Source organism: Chenopodium album, chromosome 27, assembly GCF_948465745.1.
Source record: "Chenopodium album chromosome 27, dcCheAlbu1.1, whole genome shotgun sequence".
Classification (NCBI taxonomy): Eukaryota; Viridiplantae; Streptophyta; class Magnoliopsida; order Caryophyllales; family Amaranthaceae; genus Chenopodium; species Chenopodium album.
In genome coordinates this window covers 10,954,846-10,978,217 of record NC_137860.1, presented here as the reverse complement: position 1 = coordinate 10,978,217, position 23,372 = coordinate 10,954,846, and the positions used below count along the sequence as shown (strand labels likewise).

The 23,372-nt window shown below is 34.9% G+C and overlaps 1 protein-coding gene and 1 non-coding gene across 2 annotated transcripts; one reads left to right on the top strand and one right to left on the bottom strand.

Moving 5' to 3' along the window:
- Positions 1-3,521: 3,521 nt before the first annotated feature.
- LOC145621684 (small nucleolar RNA R71) lies at positions 3,522-3,627 on the top strand. Its single transcript, XR_014108499.1, has one exon. It is a non-coding gene; the product is annotated as a small nucleolar RNA R71 (small nucleolar RNA).
- Positions 3,628-11,967: 8,340 nt separating this feature from the next.
- Positions 11,968-19,246, bottom strand: LOC145619447 (uncharacterized). Its single transcript, XM_081674135.1, has 6 exons — positions 18,304-19,246; positions 17,965-18,185; positions 17,651-17,864; positions 14,801-14,886; positions 13,556-13,647; positions 11,968-13,036 (listed from the first exon to the last, which is right to left on the bottom strand). Exons 1-6 carry the CDS (start codon positions 18,394-18,396, stop codon positions 12,789-12,791), a joined length of 954 nt encoding a protein of 317 aa, XP_081530261.1. The 5' UTR covers positions 18,397-19,246; the 3' UTR covers positions 11,968-12,788.
- Between the last annotated feature and the right edge of the window lie 4,126 nt (positions 19,247-23,372).

Genomic DNA, 23,372 nt, shown 5'->3' with positions numbered 1-23,372 from the left:
CAAGACCAATACCAAAATCACCACATACTACCCATACTCCAAAAATTCAACTCACAATATATCAACCAAAAATGATGAGAATCACTACAAAATCAACAAACAATACAATGTTATGCAAAATCAATCAATAAACATCACCAAATCACAACCAATATCAAGATCAAGCATCAAAAATCACAAAATCAATACTACACTATTCATGCTCATACAAATTTTCAATCTATGAGCAAGGATTAGTGATTATACCATAAAAGAAGCAAGATTAACCAACTTTGAGCAAGCAATTTCAACCCACAAAGAAAGCCCTAAATTCGGCCACCAAGAGTAGGAGAGAGAGTGAGTGAAATTTGGGTCAATTTGTGAGGAATTTTAGTGTAGGAAGGTTTGTGAGTGATTTTGATTGAAAATGGAGTGATTTTTGTGAGGATTTTAGTGATTTTTGATGGTGAATGAAGGATGAAATGGTGCGCACAAGAGGGTTTGAATGAGGAGATCGGAGTTCGTGAGGAAGATAGAGGAAATGAGGAAATGAAGGGAAAAAAGGAGGAAGAAGGAGGTATATGGCACGTCCAATCCATGTGCGCCCGCACACGCAGGCTGTGCGCCCGCACATGCCTCGTGTGCGGCCGCACATCCCTGTGCGTGCCCCTTCCTTCCTTTTTCTCAACAATTTGATACTTACTGCCTATTTTGGTGCGCACATGAATCATGATGGTGATGAGAAACAACATAGGCAGTAGCTAAAATCATTTTCAAAGACCTCAAAGTTGAAAATTCATGTGCTCACCAGAAAAATTTACTAAGTATCAATTTCCTCCAACTTTCAAAACATGAATTTCCTATCTTACCTCTCCAAATTTCTTACCCTCTTTACCTCAAATTCTGATTAAAATCGAACAAAATGTGATTTGTGCCACGAACACCTTCCATTCACCATGCATACTTGTAGAATTCCAATCTCGCAAAAGTCATCCTAAAAATCCAATCAAGTAGAAAAGTTAAAGAAAAGACAAAGTAATAAAAGAAACAAAAATAAGAAAATTCAAAAATCAAAAGGAAAAGTTAGAAACTCTGGGTTGCCTCCCGGGAAGCGCTTGCTTAAGGTCCTAAGCTCGACCATTCCTCCAAATCATGGAGGGTCAAAGAACACCACCTTCTTCAAGGTAGTTGATGGAGAAAAATCTTCTTCAATTTCGAGCAACTTCTCATCGTTGCTTAATGAAACCTTCACAAAATTCTTTTCAATTTCTTCCTTCTCTTTTCTCAACTTCTTTCTTTTTCTTGCTTTCTTCGAGTCACGGGCCTTTTTATTCGGCTTGACTTCAACATCCATAATCATGGAAGCTTTCTCTTCATCTTGAGAATTAAGCTTGAACCAATTTGGAATCTCAATTTCTTTCTCATCCCTTGGCTTTTGAATTACAAATTCTTCTTCACTAACATCATCAAGACTTGCACAAACATCATCAACAATCTCAAAAACATCGTTAGTAGAAGAATCAACAATGCACACATCATCAATGGAACGAGAAAGACTAGCACATGCTATATCTTGCACACAAGATAAGGACTCATGCATTGGCTTCAACTTAAAACTCTCTTCCAATTTTCCACATCTCAAAGTGATTTGGCCTCCCTTCACATCTATTAAGGCTCCCAAGGTGGCTAAGAAAGGCCTCCCTAGAATGATTGGAATATGCTCATCCTCCTCAATCTCCAAAACAACAAAATCCACGGGAAAGACAAACTCTCCAATCTTTTAAGGGACATCATCAATTCTTCCCTTAGGAAGCTTAATAGAGCGATCGGTCAATTGAAGTGTTATATTAGATGGTTGAAGCTCACCTAGATCAAGCTTCTTGAAAACCGAAAAGGGCATAATACTCACACTAGCCCCTAGATCACACAAAGCATTCTCAAAAACCATATTCTTGTTTTGACAAGGGATTGAAAAATTCCCCGGATCTTCCATTTTCTCTGGAAGCTCACCATGGACAAGAGCACTAAAACACTTCCCTCCTTCCACCGAACTACCCTCATCAAAATTTTCCTTCTCCTCTAGTATCTCCTTAAGAAACTTGGAGTACTAAGGCATATCGGGAATTGGCTCGGTAGAGGGTGTGGAATCATGGACTTCCTTAAGAACTTCAAGAAACTTCCCAAATTTCTCATCCATTTTGAATCTCAAGTATTTTTGGGGGTATGGTAGATCGGGAAATCTCTCTACCTCACTCATCTTTTCAACAACACTTTCTTCTTTTTCCTCAACCTCACAATAAATTTCCTTGGACTCAACCCTCTCCACTTCATTCTCCATAGCACCACTCTTTTCTCTTCCCTCTTTTGAACAAGAAACTCCCTCATTAAAGTCATTTCCACCATTTGTGGCAATAGAGTACACGGGTTTCTTTGGTTCAACACCTTGGGAAGGCAAAGATGAAGGACTAGCATAATCCTTAATAGTGCTTGCTAATTGGGTAATTTGAGTCTCAAGCATCTTATTGTGGGTCATCATCTCATTGAATTTCTTATCACTAACCGCCATATAGGTGTTAATGATCTTGGTTTGATTATCAATCAATTCATCCAAAGTAGTCCTAAGAGAAGAAGGTTGTGAATAGGAATTTTCACCTTGAGTCTTTGAAACAAATCCGGGTGGGGGACCTCTTTGAGCATTGTTTTGAAAATTTCCCCGTCCTTGATTGTTCCAATTACCCCTATTTTGATTTGGACCATAACCTTGATTATGGTTACCACCACCATGATTATGGTTACCATTACCTTGGTTATGATTTCCATAGCCTTGGTTATGATTACCATAGCCTTGGTTTTGATTACCATAATTTTGGCTTTGATTTTGGCCACTATAACCTTGGTTATGGTTACCACGAGAACCTTGATTTCCTTGGTTCCTATAACCACCACCATGATTATAGTTGTCAAAATTGCCTTGGTTTTGGTAATTCCTATTCCATTGGCCTTTTTGATTATCAAACCTTTGGACATTGTTGTTTGACACAAAATTAACATGTTCACACTCATTGTCGTCAAACTCATCAACACATTCATTGTTGCAATTACTAGAATCATGGTCATATGATCCACATACATCACAAAACAAACATCCCATAGGCATATTATGTGAAGTATAAGGAGTTTGAGAGTTAGAAGAAGTACCTCTCCCCTTAATTTGGGAGGGAAGATTTGGAGCTTGGGAAGAGGAAGAAACACTCTCCAACTTGGCCTTGATAGCCATCATCTCCTTTCCCAAGTTTGTCATTCGAGAGGAAAGATTGTTGATGGCATAGAGATGGCCCACCGAGTACAACGAAGATTGCTTGCTTGAAGAATCTTTTTCCCCATCTTGCCAATCTCTATAGTAAGTCACCACATCCTCTATTATGTCCACAACCTCTTCTTCGGTTTTGTTCATGATTGGACCACCGGCCCCTCCATCAAGACATGCCTTGCCTTGAGGACTCAAACCACCATTGAAGATTTGGATCAATTGATATGTTGGAATTCCGTGGTGAGGACATTCTCTTCGGTACTCCTTGAATCTCACCCATGCTTCATAAAGACTCTCATTTGGCTTTTGCTTGAACCCTTGAATTAAAGCCCTTGCCTCCGTCGTTTTCTTTTGAGGATAAAAACGGGACAAGAAAGCTTTAGTGACATAATCCCACATTCTCAATGAATTGGGCTTCACCTCTTTGTCTAGCCACTCCAAAGACCTTCCTATGAGGGAGAAAAGGAACAACATAAGGCGGATGAATTTTTGAGACACTCCATTAACCTTGATCGTGTTGCAATATTTTTCAAACTCCTTAAGATGGTTCAATGGACTCTCGTTCTTTGCCCCACTATATTGTCTCCTCTCAATTAGGGTGATCATTGCCGGCCTAATTTCAAAATCGTTTGCCGGTGTTGTAGGTGGAGCTATGCCGCTCTCGAACCTATATGCACCGGGCACTCCCAATTCTTTCAAGGCAACTCTTGGTTGTTCTCCCATGACTTGCTCTTGTTCAATCTCTTCTTTGCTTGAGGAACTATAATCCAAGGTCTTGTTTGCTACTCTCCTCCTTGAGAGGGTTCTTTCAATCTCCGGATCAAAGGGAATAAATGAACGATCTTGGGACCTATGCATAAAAAACTCAAAGAAAATATAAGTAGCACGGCTACAAGTGTAGCCTAAAGTGTAAAATCTTTTTGTATTTTGCAAATAAAATGAAATAGACTCAACAACAACATGCACTCAGAGCACCATTTTTCGGCAACGGCGCCATTTTGATGGGAAGGAGAACTGTAGGTCGTTGGGCTACCACCCCACCCAATCAAACAAAATTTGTAACTTAACAAACCCCTATTTAGTGTAGTGGTAAGTCAAGGTCGAACCCAAGGGAATGGAGGTCGAATGCACAATGCCTAAGTCAAGCTATTTCGAAGTCAAGTAAAGGGGTTTATGAAGGAAACTAGAGCTAGAGCTAAATGATGCAAGAACTTGTATGAAATCAATTTAAAAGACACTAGGGCAATGGATCCACATGTAATTGTAATGGAAAATGGTAATTTGGGAGGTCAAACCGACTAAGTCAAGTGATATGAAGGAAGATCATCATGTATCCAAAAGAGCATACCAAGATAGTTCACCTAGAGGTCTAACTAGCGTCAACTACGCTAAACACTACCTAGGGAACGTCACAAAGCACCTCAATCGTGAAATTGCAAGTTACTAATCAATGGTCCGTATCATAGCAAGCTCACAATGCAATCTAGTGTAATAATCAAAGATGGCCAAACTTCAATCAATCACACACATGCACATGAATTATCAACCAAATTTAATCATATCATCAACTCCATCAATTATCCCCAAATTACTCTAATCCATCACTCAAACATGCTTCACCATTTCCCTAGCTAGAAAACTACTCACTAGCCATAGGAATCAAGATCAAAACTATAACAATCATCAATTTCATCATCAACATAATTGAAATCAAAGATCAAACCAACAATCAATCAAAAATCAATAAAACTACAATCAATCATCAAACAAGCTTTAATCAATCAACAATAACATGGAAAACAAATGAAATCAACTAGAATCAAACTTGTATTGAAATCAAGAAGAAGATCCTTACAAAACTTTGATCTACAGATCAATTACAATGAGGAATTCTTGAGCAATCACCAAAAATCATGAGTTTCTCTCTCTAAAGTTCTTGAGTTTCTCTCTCTAAAATTCTCCCAAAAACTAACTATCCAATTCAATCTAAAAACTTTTTTTACTAAAAATAGGAAGAAATAACTATATATACAAAGAGGAGGTCGGTATTGACGCCCAAAAATAGACCCACGTAGGTGCAGGCGCTCAGAGGAGAGAGAATGGTGCGCACGGGACACACCCAGATTGGTGCGCCTGCACGCACCAGGTGTGCGGCCGCACACCACCATAGTGCGCCCGCACCTGGCTGGGTCTTTTCCCCTTCTTCTCTTCGTCCTAGCTCAAGCGGTGCACACATCCTAGATGATGATGATGGAGGACAAAGTAGGCAGAAACTTTCTTGATTTTCTTGAACAGTATAAGCCATGAGGAAGGCATATACAATGCCTTGAAGCTTGCCTTTTGGATCCACCTTTGACTTGAAGCTTCTTGCACCATCTTTAGGCATGAAAACAATGAAAGATCATAGAGAGGAAGCTCGGGAATCCTTGGACAATCAATTACCACCTACAAACAAATGATAAAAAGCAAGTAAAAGAGAAAAATAACAAGTAAACTAGAAAATGCAAGAAATAGAGAAACTAACTACAAAAAGCATAAAATGAAGAAAACAAGAATAAATCTAAGGAAAACTAAAGAAAAGAGAGATAAAATGAAATAGAATTCATCCAAAAAGGGACCAAATGAGTGCCATAAATGTCACTCATCACTGATCCTTTAATTGCCTTTTGAGGCATAAACCTTATATCGAATTGGGCCAAATTCACTATCCACCTTGAGATACGCCCGTTAAGTGTAGATCTTTCGAATAGGTATTTAAGGGGGTCCATTCGTGAGACTACATAAACGGTATGCACGAGCATGTAATGTCTTAATTTAGTTGTGGCCCACACCAATACGAGCCACAACTTTTCCAATGGTGTATAGCGTGTCTCATACTCGAGCATTTTCTTACTTAGGTAGTAAATAGCATTTTCTTTACTTTCTACCTCTTGTGCAAGCATGGCTCCCATTGTTTCCTTTGTGACGGTTAAGTATAACCTTAGGGGTATTCCAGGGAGTGCTGGAGCTAATACGGGAGGATTCGAGAGATAGGCTTTGATCTTTTCGAAGGCTTTTTGACACTCATCGTCCCATATAATTGGCACATTTTTCTTAAGCTTTTTGAATATTGGTTCACATATTGTGGTTAGCTTGGATATGAACCTACTTATGTATTGCAACCGGCCAATGAATCCTCGAATTTGCTTTTTGGTTTTGGGCGGTGGCATGGACATGATTGCTTTGATTTTGGTGGGGTCTATCTCTATTCCTCTAGAGCTTATGACATATCCCAAGAGTTTTCCTAAGGTAACTCCGAAAGCACATTTGGAGGGGTTCAATCTCATGTTGTATTTTCTTAGCCTTTCAAAGAACTTTTTTAAGGCTATTGGGTGTCCTTGGCGGTCTTTTGATTTTACGATCATGTCATCCACATAAACCTCCACTTCTTTATGCATCATGTCATGGAGTAGGGCAGTTGCTGCTTGTTGGTAAGTAGCACCCGCATTTTTCAACCCGAATGGCATTACCGTGTAGCAATAAGTACCCCAAGGTGTTATGAACGTTGTCTTTTCCATGTCTTCTTCAACCATGAGGATTTGATTGTATCCTGCGTACCCATCCATAAACGAGAGAAGCGCATGATTTGCTGTATTATCTACCAAAATATCGATGTGTGGTAAAGGGAAGTCGTCCTTTGGACTTGCCTTATTTAGATCTCGATAGTCGACACACATTCAAACTCTACCATCTTTTTTCGGAACCGGGACGACATTGGCGACCCATTCGGGGTATTTAGATACCCTGATAAAACCTGCAGTTATTTGTTTTTGAACTTCTTCTTTTATTTTAAGAGCTACGTCGGGTTTCATTCGACGTAACTTTTGTTTTACAGGTTTCATTCCTGGAATTAATGGTATTGTGTGTTGAGCTATCTCTCTATTAATGCCTGGCATATCTTCGTATGACCAAGCGAATACATCAATAAATTCTTTAAGTAGATTAATTAAATCGGTTCTTTCATCTTTACTTAGTGTTAGTCTGATTTTAACTTCTCTTTTAAGGGTTGGATCTTTTGAAATATCAACCGTTTCTGTATCCTGAATTATTGGTGTCTTGTTTTCAAGTGTTTCAATTGCTTTAATTATTTCTTTATCATTTTCATCATTAGTTAAGCAATGCTCGTCATCTTTAGATAAAGAAAAACAAGAAGAATACGGGGAAGAAGACATATTATTGAATTCAGAAATCATTACATTAAATAAGGAAATGTCCGTTGGGACTTGATTGCTAAATATCCTATGAGTAGAAAAAAGAGCAAAAAGAGTCGCCAACAAGTTTTAGGAACTTGTAAACCCAAAAGACAATCCAATAGGACCATCAACTACTCCATAAGGTCTTGAACCAAACAGGGTCCGGGGATGAGGGTACGAATCCAATCTACAAAAGAAAGGACCCGCCCTATAAAATAGGCCACTACTTTGTTCTGCTCGTATTCATGCGCGCTTTTCGAATAACATACAAATATTATATTGAATCTACCCTATTTATCTATGTTGGTTGAATATTAATGCACAAATAAATCTATTATTGGCGATCACTTGAGTTAAAATCACATTAGTCTAAACCAAATTATTAATTATCTTATTAAGCGTGATTTCAAGGACAAATTCCCTTTAACAATCATAAAAGGTGTGATCAAGCAATAACAATAAAAATATATCAAGCAACATAATAATAAATCAATAATGATAATCATAATAATAATACGATGATAATAACATGATAAGGCATAATAAAGCTTGAAAATAATAGCAAGATCCTAGGCATGATACTAACAAGATTAATAACAAACCCCTAGCATGTCACTAAACAATTAATCAACTTGATCTACGGAATCCGTACAGAAGATAAAATACGTATTTTTAAGATAATAAAATAATATTTTACTCCAAATAAAAGTCTATTTTAAAATAATTAATTATTAAATCTAGTAATATTAGAATTAAAAAGAATATTCTAGAAACTTCTAGGAAATTATAATTAATCCTAATAATTTTAGGAATAATAATTAACATTGGGCCCTCCTCTAGATCATTGGGCCGTATTTAAACAATTAACCGGGTCCAGTTTAGTATTTTGGCCATAACTTCCTCAATATTCATCGGAATTGGGCTTATAATATATCGTTGGAAAGGTCTTTTCGAGCCCCATCCAACTACACTATTATTGGACCTTAATTATGGACCATACTAAACTGGTTTGGCTATTTTCAAATAAATAGAGTTATTTTCAAAACAGAGAGAAGAGAATTTTAATTAAAACTAAACCGTAATACTTGACTTTCAACCACTTTCACCTTATTCGATAATGGTTCGACGTGAAAGGCATTCATCACTGGGTTTGATTTTGGGGAGACACAAATGGGTGTCTATAGCTAGACATGCCAGATAGAAGCATAGTACTCGGCTAGGCATGTACTGTCGAGGCGGTTGATAGAAGCGTAGCCCCCGGCTAAGCATGCTGAGGGAGTACCCAGGTAAGCCGAGGGGATATGTTAACAGGCCGAGGGGGTATGCTGGTAAGCCGAGGGGGAATGCTGCAGGCCGAGGAGGTAGCCAGGCAGGCCAAAGGGGTATCCTGACAGGCCGAGGGGGTATCCTGACAGGCCGAGGGTGTATGCTGGCAGGCCGAGGAGGTATCCTGACAGGTCGACGGGGTAGCTAGGCAGGCCGAGGGGGTATCCTGGCAGGTCGAGGGGGTATGCTGGCAGGCAAAAGGGGGTATGGTGGCAGGCCGAGGGGGTAGCCAGGCAGGCTGAGGGGGTAGCCAGGCAGGCCGAGGGGGTATGCTGGCAGGCCGAGGGGAAATCCTTTACTCCCGCTGGGAGTTGGGAGTTTGATGTGGTTGTGAACGACGAGACTCTTGGCACCGGCGTTGAGGCCGGGAGGAGGCTTAATGGAGCTGGGATACGTGATGCTGAGGGTTAAGTTGTGGAGCGTTCCCCACCCTATTTTGCCCCCCCGCCTGGGTTGACAAGTGCCCTTAGACTTTCCTCAAGGGTTTTGTTGATCTTGGCGACCAGCTGATCCAAGTCCCGGCAGGTGACCACTTGTGGGCTATTCACCTCCCCAACGGGATCGCTGCGAGCTTGGGGCATCTCCTCGACTATATGAGCATGCCTAGCCGAGAGAATCGGAGCTTGTCTAGTAGCATCTTGATATGTACTGCGGGGACACCTACTGTTCACATGACTTTTTGTTAGTTATCCCCACAAACGGCGCCACCTATTTCTAGAAACAAAAATGCTTTTGGGAGTTTTAGGATATTACAAGGAATATCAAGCTAAGGTACCCTAGAGCTATTGTCCGAATGCCTAAGTACCCCTTAGCTTTGCTTGGCTTGAGTGAGTTCGAGAGCTCCGCTTGCAAGTCTGAGGGCTAGGCCTGCAAAATAGAGAAAGTTAGCTGCCCCGGGGGTGTGACCCGGAAAAGCCCCTCCGATGCTAAAGTAAGCGAATGTCCTTTTTAGAGAAAGAAAGTAGTGAAAGAAAGAGTAATTAGAGAGAGAAAGTAGAGAGAGAGAAAAAAAAAGTCCTTTTCATTAATGATTGGAGAGCTATTTATAGTTGTACTTTCAGGTGGCATGAGTTGTACTTAATTGGACAGATTAAGGATAAATTTGTACTTTGCAACCATTTATGATGGGCTGGGTCACGGAAGGGTATTTTCGTAATTTCAGGGCATTGGGCTTAGGACAATGGACTTAGCCCGAACAATATCTGATAACTATAATCAATATCTGACTATTACAATCTAATTTTTAACAATTAAAACCTAATATCTGACACTTATAATCTAATATCCGATAATTATAATCTAATATTTGACCATTATTAGCTAATTTCTTACACTTTTTAATCTAACATCCGATATTTATAACTTAATATCTAACCATTATTATCTAATATCTGGCAATTAAGAATTTTTTTATTTATTTATTTTTGTTTGTATAACTGGACTCACATGAATCCGTTCCACACATTACTTTCACTTTCAGTTATGTTCTTTTTCAAAGGCATTTTCTCATTTAATGAACTAAACTGAACTGAATTGAATTGAATTATTTACGAGAGAAGAAAATTAAAAACTGAAATGAATTAAATTGAAATTAAGTCGAAGAAAACAGGCCTTAAATTCACTTTTATTTTATTATAATACTACTTACAAACACACACATGTTATTCCTACACCATGCAAAACCTTTAAAGGTGACAAAACTGACCATTGAATATGAACTACGAGAATCACGAGCGATAGAAAGAATATCAAAAAATAAATGGGCCACTGCCCACTAAACATGGCCAATTAAAGGCTTTTTATAAAGTTTTTGAGTTAAGATCAGCAACTGTTGAATATATTTTATTTACTCCCTTTTCTTTTGGGTTTGTCCCATTCAAAAATCTTTCATCTGAGAAGAGAAAACTCAAACTGCAAAGAATGTCATTAGACTGACAAATTTTGTTAATAAAAAAGATTAACTAGGGCTTGCTCTTTTTTTCTGACTAGCTCTTTGTTGTACATGTTCCAATGTAAAGAAGTCCTCACCATGTGAAGATAAGTAGATAACTAATTTTCCTATGTTGGTACTGAAAATTTTCTCATAAATTCATGAGTTTTTTTTTTTCTCCCAAAAATTTTCATGTGTTAGTTGCTCATTGGCTCATTGCTACGAGTGTGATCTAAGAGAGGCCTTCCAAAGGGAGGTTTGATAGGTACTTGTATATACATATCAAGGGGCATTTGAGACATTTTGCATGGAATTTACCCCATCTTTCTCCTCCTTTCTCTCACCCCCACGTGCTGGATTTAAGTGTACCACAGGATGATTAATAGTATCACTAGATGATCAAAAAGTATCTTTGAACATTCAGTGGTACTATATATTAATTCAATGGTACTGTATATTCATTTAGTGGTACTAACTACGCATAAAAATAATATCACTACATAGTCAATGATACTATATAAGCTTCCAGTGGTACATTTAAAAACTGGTCCCACTTGCCCATCTCTCTCCTCCTTTCTCTCACCCCCATGTGCTTTCAATACTTTTTAATATTTTAAGGTTTGATATGTATTTGCAAATACATATCAAACCTACATTAGTACTTCCTCATCTAAGAGCATGATTGGTAGGAGTTTTTTAGGGTCGGAAACAAATTTAATTAAACTACCATTAACGTTACCAAGTGTTTGGTTGGAAGACTTAAAAAACAAATACCATTACTAATGAGTTATCCTTACTCTCCTTTAACAAAAATAAAGAAAATAGGTTTAAGTGATTTCTTTTCATAATTAAACCAAACAAATGAAAAAGAAAGTACAGTGTTACACACATGATTCTTTTTATCCCTCTTATATGTTTCCCTTTCTCTCCATTTTCATTGTTCATACCAAACACCACCTAAGTGGCTAAGTGGATTATTCCAATGGCCAAAATCCCCACTAAACTTGATCAATAACTCCTGCTATTATAAAGTAACTTTAAACTGCTTAAAAGAAAAGGTTTCCTTTTCTTTTACAGATCCTTGGTTTCTTCTTCCTAAAATTGGTGTCATGGTTTATTCCCATAAACACCAACACTTATTGTGGGAATCATTGAGATATTTATATAAAGGACAATAACACACACACACATACATAAAAATAGATGTGACTATGTGATGCAATAAGAGCTTTTTACAACGCGTTTTTCAAGCATCTTTCATGGATTCATTACATTGAAATAGAGAAGAATATACACCACAACCCCTTGAAAAAACTAACAATTTGAACAAAGTAGTACATGCTCTGCCTTTTCTTCTACATTTGATCCACATTATTCTATGGACCAATCCACCCATGACTTGAAAAAAAGCAAGATAACCAACTTCTTTTGCTCATGATAAAGTAATCCATATTGAGTACCACCAAAGATTGGTGAGGGGGAACTAAAGCTCTAGATAAGCCTCCACTATCGACGTCACAAAATCAACCAACTACTACTCTTATCAGCTCCATAAGGTCCCTACTACCATATCCGGCCACCATTGTCAGGAACTCGTATTCAGGCTCTATTAACTCATCACTTATCAGCCGTTGCTTAAGCAAATTTTCGGGTTCACCTATGCCAAATTCTACTATGTTAAAATGAGAAGCTCCAACAAGAAAGTAGATCGAAAGGTCTAGTACTAAGATGAATGCTTGGATGTGCATTCAGGGAGACACTGAGGGGGGTTTTCGATCTTTTTATATTTTTGGTAATTTAGGTGTTCTTGACAGTCAGAAGAAATTAGATACATTTGTTTTTTGTTTTTTTGTTTTTTTTTTAACGGAAAACCAAGAAAAATAAAGAGATAAACCACAAGAAAAATGGGAGTTGGGTCAGTTTCCTTTACAGTGGATTAAAGGAAAGATTTGTGTTAAGAGATCGATGAAGGATTGAAACATAAGAGATCAATGAAGGGTTGAAACACGGTTCAGCCACGCCTAATCCCGGTGAAATAGTTAAAGTCATGGTGTTGAACTCTAAGTTGTTTAAGCCAAGAATCAGCAACACTCAAGAGTGACACAACTCGATCCTGGTCCCGGCCACCCCGCCCCGAAACCCACACGCTGCCCTGCATCTTGTAAGTGGCAAGACCAAAAGATGGGAGAGGGATGCCTTCTCCTTCCTTTCTCTTCCTTATCCATTCTGGGGCCTCCCTGTCGTCGTCGGGGTCCATATCTAGTTTCATGACAGCAACATATTCGGTAAGAAACACGTTGGAATTTATAAATTACGTAGACTGTTTGGCATTAATGTTACTATCACAAAACCATACAAATAAATAGTCCAAATTATACAATGTATACAAAATTTGTCATCGTTTCTTCTTTATCCTAACTGAAATGATGGCAGGACATAGACTTGGTTAGAGATAATTTAAGTAATGTCACATGTTTAATTCAGAACGATTGAGACTAGAGTATCAAAAACTGGCTGAAACAATTGGACCCAGCACGATGTGACCCAATCCAAATATCCAATACTTGATCTAAATGAGCATAATAATTTAGCGTGATTTAAATCCAAAATGATCAGATCAACCTAGACCCAATCCAAACTCGAAAGAGAACACGGATTAACACAATAACACCTCATTGAGACAATAATATAACAACCAATTTTCAAACATGCCAATCAATATAACAAAAATCAAATAAGATTTGACAATAAATAAAGTCAAGTGATTTGACAGCAAACCTTGAAACGAGGATGAAAGGGTGTGGTAAGTCAAGAAGCATGTAGACAAGTCCTTTATAGTTTTCCCCATTGGAATGTGATATATTGGATACCTGCACCAATGTTGACATCACATTGATTAGCTTCACTATACTAATTGCTACGTTAAAATGTGATCTTCACTCTGAAAGTTACATCGATCTTCCTGTATAATAGTATGCGTCAACATAATCTCAAACCAATCTTGTATTAAGTCAAGATTTGAGCCATAATACTCCATTCGTCTTATATATATATATATATATATATATATATATATATATATATATATAAGGGAGGGATCCAGCGAGAATAGGTCAATATGTTAGAATTCATACTTATACGAGATGATCTAAAATTTAGAACATACAAGTTAAAATTTTAAACATGTGACTCAAATTAAAATTTTGAACATATGAGTAATAATTTAAAACATCTGTGTGAGTAATATGTTTAGAACATCTGTTTTAAGAATTTGAACAAGTGATTAAAAATTTATAAAATCTGTTTTATGAAAATTTAAACCTATGAGTAAAATTTTAAACATCTGATTTAAGATTATGGACATGTGAATAGTACTTTAAACAAATTAATATAAAATAAAGAAAATGTGAGTAAAAGAATTAGAACATGCGAGTAAAAAAAAAATAGAACATACACTTTAAAATCTGAAAAATACAATTAAAAATCTTAGAACACATATAAGTTAAAAGTTTGTAACAACTTATTTAAGATTTATGATAATCCCCTTCCAATTCGTTTCATAATATAATGATTGTACTTTCTTTAGAAAAGTTGAACAAAGTAATCCATTTATCATTTTATCCTATAATATAATGCTTATATTCCATTTGAATGTCATAATGTTAGGTACTCCACTACAACTATGTTTTTTTTCTTTGGTGTCCACTACTTCTATGTTTTAAATCTTGTGTAATTTATTACTCGTATTGGTTTTTGGACAAAAGTATCCTTACTTTTACTTAGTCTACCAAAATACTCTTTTTGTACAAAGAACTATGTCATCTTATCCATTCAATGTTTACATTATAGTTATATTATCTCTTATACTTTATTCATACACCCACTCACTCGCCAATTTCTTTAAAATTTTGTGTAAATGTTATGATCAGATTGAAAAGAGGTAAAATTTGTGTAAACGTCTATATCAACTTAAAAAACGAAGAGAGTATATAATACTTCGTACTATATGTAGAATGCATTTACCACGCAACAGCCATCCAACTAGCGGGAGAGAGATCCACACTCTTTAATGACATTAATCCAGGGTATCTCCGAGCTAATTCACCAATCTAAACAACCAAAAGTAGACAAAATTATTAGCATAAAAGAATGAATATTCTTTGTTCACTAGAGCCAAAAATTGTGAAACATTCAACAAACTTTGTTTGCACATTCATGTGTCACAATCAAAATACAAAAATTTAACCTTTTATGCTCAAGAAATTTAACAAAATTCTTTTACTTTTTCTAGCAAAAGTATATAAAAAAAGAAAATGTAAATGGACTTGAAGATGATAGCATTATACAAGATTGTCAAATATGGTCACTAGTCACACTAAGGCAATAAGTGGTTATTATAATTACAATTTGACACGCACGCTTGATATAATGCTATACCATAATCACCCACTAAGTTAAAAAAAGTCTTATATACTTGGGGCAACAAAAAAAATATCAATATTGAGATTTGGGATCTGTAATTAACATGTGTATACATGAGAAGTTTTCTAAAACTTAATCTTTATGGAAAATTTATCTATCGGAAAAAACATAAAAAAAAATAACCAAACAGAAATCAGAAATAACACATGTCGTAACAAGTGTATACATGAGAATTTTTCTAAATCTTAATCTTTATTGAAAATTTATCTATTGGTACATAAAAATATAACGAAAGGGAAATAAAAAAATGACACATGTCATTTTATCAGGATAATAAAGTATTTTACATTGAAAATCTTTGAAGGTTAAAACGTCATAACCATATTCTAAATTAAACATTAGACTTTCTGATTTTGAAATATCTTATTTGACAAAAAGTAAAATACATTTATCATTTTCCTAAGATATATCATATTTCATATATCTTTCAAAACCATTAAAAGATGTCATATTTCTAATTTTAGTTCTCATTAATTTTTATTTGTCTTCTTGGGCTTTTTATATTCTATACACTAGACTTTCATATACCAAATGATTTACTATTACGAAAATACATACTCCCTCCTTCCCTAAATTACATTCCTATTTTCTATTTTTGGTATTCCAAAATTACATTCCTCTTTTCTATTTTTGATAATTTTTTTTTAATAAATCAACTCTCTTTTTCTATTTTATATTTAATGCTTTCTCACTCATCCTTTCCTAATTTCACTCATAATCCAGGAGCATGTGATTGATCTTTTTTTTTTTTGCAAATGATTGATGACATGTTATGAGTAATAATTATTCTATCTTTGTACTTCCCATTGCATTATCTAATTATTGTTATTTGTCTTATTCTTCCCTCCTTACTTCCCGTGTAAATTTCCAAAGAGGAATGTAATTTAGGGACGGAGGGAGTATTACATTTGACAAAAGTATTTCAAAATACTACTATATATATATCTATGTATTATATAAAGTGGTGAGACTTGAGCAAATGTTTATCTACCAATCTCATGCAATAGATGTTGTACAATATATAATATTGTTGATTTTACATTGATCAAAGGTGATTCATTAGATTTCTTTCTACAAGTAAAATTTGTTTAAATGGCTATTATTGCCTTACATATCTTATAAGAGATTGATATTATTATAATTCTAATATATTATATTCCATAATTATTCAATATGTTCCCTAGTATATCATGGAATGTATCTAGACTGTAATAGTAAATAAAATCACTTATGAATGTAGTGTCTTAAAACATAAGATAATAAACTTTATAAGAGTTATAACTTTTTGAATCTCTCAACATAATTTGATTGGTTGCAAACTTGCAAATAGAAACTTGCTTGCTGTGAGAACATTGGGAAGACATAAAGTTGGCAAAATAAAAGGGGAAGAATATTATCTAACCATTCACAAATATAATCCATCGAATACTCCTAAGCCACTTAAAATTCTTTTTTTTTTTTTTTGCAAAGGATTGATGACTTGTCATGAGTAATCACTAATCTATCTTTGTACTTTCCATTGCATTATCTAATTATTGTTATTTGTCTTATTCTTCCCTCTTTAATTCCCGTGTAAATTTCGAAAAAAGAATGTAATTTAGGGACGGAGGGAGTACCTTAAACTCAATGTGACATTCTTTGTTATATTGATCCCAATAATTCAATTAAATTTTATAGCAAGCTCAACCCAATCTTTCCCTTTAAAAATACCAAAGTCATTAAAAGATATTTCCTACTTGATGACTCGGGCCCCACCTCCTCTCCATTCTTTGAAATTATCACTCATTAAGACGTGACGAGTGTTATAAATACAAAATCCAACTTAGTCAAAATGGAAAAACTATACAAGATAAGAATCAAAAACAATGGATATTATAAATTTCTCATTGAGTCAACATTTGAAAATTTGACCCTTTTTTTTTTTACTATAAAACAATTTTTCAACAAACAACTTTTTGTTTTACGCCATCAATATTCAATAATCATAATACAAGATGACGAATAAATGGCACTGCCTAGCAAATTGTATTGGATTGGTTAAAACTCTAACGGTGAGTCGGTAACACCAAATTACGCACATAAAATATTCGCGAGTAATATTAAGATAATGTCAGAGTATAAACCTATCAAAACTTTTTCAATTATATACAGTAATTTTATTTTTTTAATTTTATTAAAATAAGTGTCGATAATATAATCTTTATTATGTTAAAAAGTGTAAACTATTAATACACCCGTTTGTAAGTTAAAGGTTAATTTAATTTTTATTTATTTGATGATTAATTAGTTTAAGTAATAAAAAAAATGTGTATTTTGCGTCAAGGTGTATATAACAATTTCTGGTTAAAAGTGGAATTTGAGGCAAGTGATTCGCAAGACGAGAAGAGTTACCTTGTCCATAAGAGGAACTCTACCATACGGAGTTGATCTCTCAAAGTATTGACAATAAAGGTAACCCAACCTATCATTCAATTGCCACAAGTTTTCTTGTTCAAACCCACCTTCTTCGGATGAACATCCATCCCATCTCGACAATTCACTTTCATCACTACACGACTCGCTATACGAATCCCTCGTTTCGCCGTCGGCTGAATCTGTATCCTCCCTATAACATCAACACCAACACCCCATTGATTTGATCATAACCAACATTTTTCAAATAATTCAATGTTAAATAAATTAATTAGCATATAAAACATAGCTACCTGAAAATAGGAGGAGAAGGAGTGCTGGTAAAAATTTGTATTGCGGACAAATAAGGAACATAATATTGTACAAGAGTTTCACCAGAATCAAGAACAATGGGCACACCCGCACCGTAAGCACTCCATTCATCATAACAGTTCCAAAGATCACTTAATCTGAAATATTCCACAATTTCTCTTTCCCACGGATGCCATAATCTGTTTAAGTTCCTCATCTCTGACTGCAAACAAACAACATGCACAGTGATTATAAATTATATCATTGAAATTGATTTTGAACCCACTCATAAAAGATGTGATCCTGCAAAATTCGATCATTATAAGAATCAAAAACCGAACCTTAGGGAGGAATTGGGATGGAGCGACAGGGGTAGTGCAATGGAGGAAGCAATCGAGGTTGGAATGCATTGATCCTGATTCTACAACAACCATGATTGACTGATTAATATTGATTTAAATGGAGAAAATTAATCTAGGGTAGGGAGAAAGGGAGCCTGTCTCCCTAAACTCTTAGAAAAAAAAAAGGAAAAATAAAATGTAAAATTGGAAAAAAGAAAACAGAGGAGAAAAAAAAGGGAAGAGAGATTGTCGGAGGATACTTCTTTCCTTAGGATAGATAGAGAGAGAAGGAAGATGTAAACGTGGTTAGAAATTTTTTTTTTTTTTTTAAGTATTTGACGGTTTAGACAGCGGAAATATTACTCTATATAACGGAGTACTATTTTCCGGAAGATTTTCGAATGTTTTTCTTTTTTCTTACTTTATAAAAACAAATAATACTCCGTTATTATATTAACATTACGGAGTATTAAAGACCCGGAAAATTAATTGCTGACACAAGGAGGAGTTGTATTAAAACAGCGAGAACTTGCTTATTATTTCCACGAAAATTCGGGGAGACCAAAGCAGAAGAAGTAAAATATAGGGAATTGAAAATCTTTAAGCTAACTCAAAGTAAACCATCTTCTGTTTCGTAATGTATTGATCAATTTCAGCGAGTGTATAAAGAAAAGTCATACGACATTTACATGATATTCAATATACTCCGCAATCAAATATTGTTTTTATATGAGATGAAAAATGAATTGGGAAATTATGTCGACCGAATATAGTTAAAAAGATGACAGGAGGACCAAGAACACGTAAAATTCACGCAAAAATAAAAAGGAAAAAGAATTGAACAGAAAATCCAGGTTTTCAGAGCCCTTTAACAAATTGATGATGGAAACAAGAGAGAGAAAGAGGAAAGGAGGAAGAAAAGTACGGATATGATGATCAAATACAATAAGGGAAAGGGGGTTTTATAAATTGAAAATGAAAGTTGGTTATTTATTATTTTATTATTTGTTTAAAATTAAGATAAAGAAAATTGGAAGAAATTGAATGGTGGAGGTAGGAGAAAGATAGTAGAATAAGTCCTCTAATATGATTAAATAAAGATATCAAGTTATGGGGGAGTAGATTTATGTCATTAATTAGTTTTATCTGTCCTACTCCAAAGATTTTAGGCAAATTATATAATATTCACCACTTTTCTTGGTTACACCCTTGAGGCCTTGATCCCAATGTTGGTCATGTTATCTTGATTTATATAAGTTGTTTATATTAGAAATTTATTTGAGGTCAATAATACTTGTAGACACCCATTTGTGTCTCCCCAAAACCAAACCCAGTGATGAATGTCTTTCACGTCGGTCGAACCATAATCGAATGAGGTTAAAGTGGTTAAAAGTCAAGTGTTGCGGTTTAGTTTTATTAAAATTCTCTTCTCTCTGTTTTTGAAAATGACTCTATTTATTTGAAAATAGCCAAACTCGTTTAGTTTGGTCCATGATTAAGGTCCAATAATAGTGTAGTTGGATGGGGCTCGAAACAATTAGCATTATGTGCACCATGGTGCACCTAGAAATAGGTGCACCACTACTATACTTTTGAACATTTAGTAAAAAAAAAAATTGAACATTTTACCAAAAAAATGAACATTTAGTAAAAAGATTATGAACACGTCACAAAAATTGAACATAAACATGCAATTTTTATATTCATATTTTATCAAGAAATGTTCATTTTGTATATATTAAATGTTCAGTTTATATTACAAAACTATTGAATTATTACGAGTTAGTTCAAAATTTGTCTGACTCGTAGTAATTTAAAATTTGCGATTGTTTAGATTTTTTTACTAAATGTTCAAAAAAAAATTATTGTTCATATTTTTTTACTAAAATTTCAAAATTATAAGCGTGGTGCATTGCGATTGTTCATATTTTTTTTACTAAATGTTCAAAATTGTGATGTTCAGATTTTTTAACTAAATGTTCAAAATTCTTGATTGTTCAAATTTCTTTTACTAAATGTTCAAAAGTATAAGCATGATTGTAGACACCTAAAAATGTCTCCCCAAAACCAAACCCGATGATGAACAACCTTTCACCGCCATTATTGGTCGGGTTGAGTATTTAATCTTGGAGTGCTTAAATCCATATTTCCATTTTATAAACCAATCCAATTTCTAACCCATTTCACCAAACCATAACTTATTTTCCTCTTTTGGTGCCTTTAAGCCCAAATAAATCATTTCGTGTCCTTTAAAATCATTCATTTCGTGTCCATTTTATAAAAACGTTTAGACCAGTTTATTTTTGTCCATAATCTGAGTCCAATGATTAAATATTTGGATGGAGATTTAAAAGAGCTTTCCAACGATATATTATAAGCCCAAATCCGGGTTATAACGAATAAATTATGGCCAAAATACCAAACTAGGTCTAAACCGAACTTAAGCCTATCTTACCTACGACCCAATGATCATGTGGAGGGTCCAAAGGATTTAATCCCATTCCTAAACCAATTAGGATTAATTGGAAGCTTCTATAAGCTTCTAAAAGATCTTAATTATCCTTTTTGAAAAGATAAGATTAAAGCATTTGAAATTGAATAAAACTTTTATTTTTGAAAGTCCTAATTCTATTCGAATTGAAAGACGTTCAAAGATTGACAGATATTGTATTCGTGCCTCACTGTTTTTATCTAATTTTTATATCGTTAGATAGCTCTTGAAATTATCTTTCCAATGATATATTATAATATTAATTCCGAGCTATAAAGAAAAAGATATAAAAGAAATACGAAACTCTATCCAAAACTAACACCGTCCCACTATTTCGGCCATATCTTTTACAGCTTGTCTTGTGTGCGGCCGGTCACACCGTGTGGCCACTTAAAGTAACCCCTATAACATTGATTAAGTAACCCCTGTAATACCAACCGAGTAACCCTTGTAACGCTAATAGAGTAACTTTATAACAATGAAGAAGTAACCCCTTTAACACTAACCAAGTAACCTCCATCACACTAGCAAAGTAAATCATATAGTAGTTGGCCACACGGTGTGGCCAGCCACATATAAGTCTTTGTGTATCTTTTATTCTACAAAATATTTTAATCTGATTTCAATTGGGTTAGAAAGTATACTTCAAGAGCTTTCCAACGACATCTTATTCATCTTATTCCGATTTCTGGATCAAAAGATATGATAAAAACAAAAACCGCAAAAACTGTTGTCTATCGCAAGAGTTTTATCCGATTCGAATTCTTATCTTTTCTTGATTCGACCTCTCTTTTTTCCCTATAAATAGAGGTCATATCTCCCCTTTTTCAATCATCAACAAGCTTGATCATCAAAATATTCTCTCCTCTCTCCCTACACCAAAAATATTCTCTCCTCTCTCTCTTGCTCTAGCCTAAACTCTAGCCACCCTATTCTCTCATTTTATATCCCTTAAGCACTCTAAGGAGTCCATACAATACCCGAAGTTTTATACTTAAACCAAGGCGTGAAAGGTAGAATTAACTGAGGGTTTGGACCAAATCAACTCTACTTTTTATTTAATTTAATTTCAATTTGATTTATTTTTATTGAAGTTACTAACAATTTATTCATGATGTAGCAATTTAAAGGAACGCGCGGAATGTGAGTAATTAATTAATTACTCTTATTTTTATTTCTTATTGCTAGTATCATGATTAGGATTATTTTATTTGATTTGGACTAACGCTATTATTGTTGAATTGCTTCCAATATTAATGTTTGTTCTATTATTATTTATTGATCACCATATTGCATGTTTAAAGGGAATATGTAATTGAAAATAACGCCTAATAAGATAATTTGGACAACCGGTTTAGGTTCTTTTTTAATCTTGTTGTTTAATCAAGTGATCACCAATATTCTAGAATTATATGCTGCATTAATATTCAACCAATTTAGCATAATAATAGTTTGGAGCAAATTCAATATTTTGTTTGTATGCCTTTGAGATCACAGGATTACTTTTCACAATAAGAATCGAGTAGAGGCCAATACGGGCGAATGTGACTCCATGACTCACTTCGTACCATCATCCCCGATCCTCCTTTCGTGGTTCCGAACCATATGGAGTTAGTAATCTCATGGATTATGAATGGGGTGTAACCTTCACGGGTCAATCGTTGTTGCCTATCGTTGTCCCTTTTCGTGGTTGCCTTTTATGATCCGTGAACGGTTTACAAGTTCCTTAAAAACTTGTTGGCGGCTCCCTACTTTCCTTGTCCCTAATCGTAATGTCAATTCCCACTTCCTATGAGTGCCAAGCATATTCACACTATGCTTTAACGTAGGCGCACTTCGAACGACGCCTACAATGATGCATTGCAATTGTTCAGATTTTTAAACTAAATGTTCAAAATTTGCGATGTTCAGATGTTTTTATTACATGTTCAAAATTTGCAATTGTTCAGATTTTTTTACTGATTGTTCAAAAGTATAGGCGTGGTGCACCTAGAAATAGGTGCACCATGGTGCATCTTAAAATTTGCCGCTCGAAAGGACCTTTCCAACGATATATTATAAGCCCAATTCCGATGAATAATGAGGAAGTTATGGCCAAAATACTAAACTGGGCCCGGTTAATTATTTATATACGGCCTAATGATCTAGAGGAGGGCCCAATATTAATTATTATTCCTAAAATCATTAGGATTAATTATAATTTTCTAGAAGTTTCTAGAAGGTTCTTTTTAATTCTAATATTATTAGATTTAATAATTATTTATTTTTAAATAGACTTTTATTTGGAGTAAAACATTATTTTATTATTATTATTATCTTAAAAATACGTATTTTATCTTCTGTACGGATTCCATAGATCAAGTTGATTAAAGATCGGATTCCGTGTGAAGAAAACGCGCTAATACAGGTTGTCGCCAAACGACAAGTCTGTCGCCTCGCGACAGAGTCGATTCCTGGCGAAAGCGTGTAGTTTTATTCCTTATCAAATTCTGTATTTTTCCGGACTATTTTCCTTATAAATAGGGTCCCGAACTTCTGTTTTCAAATCATTAATTCTTACTCAATTCTCTCTATTCTC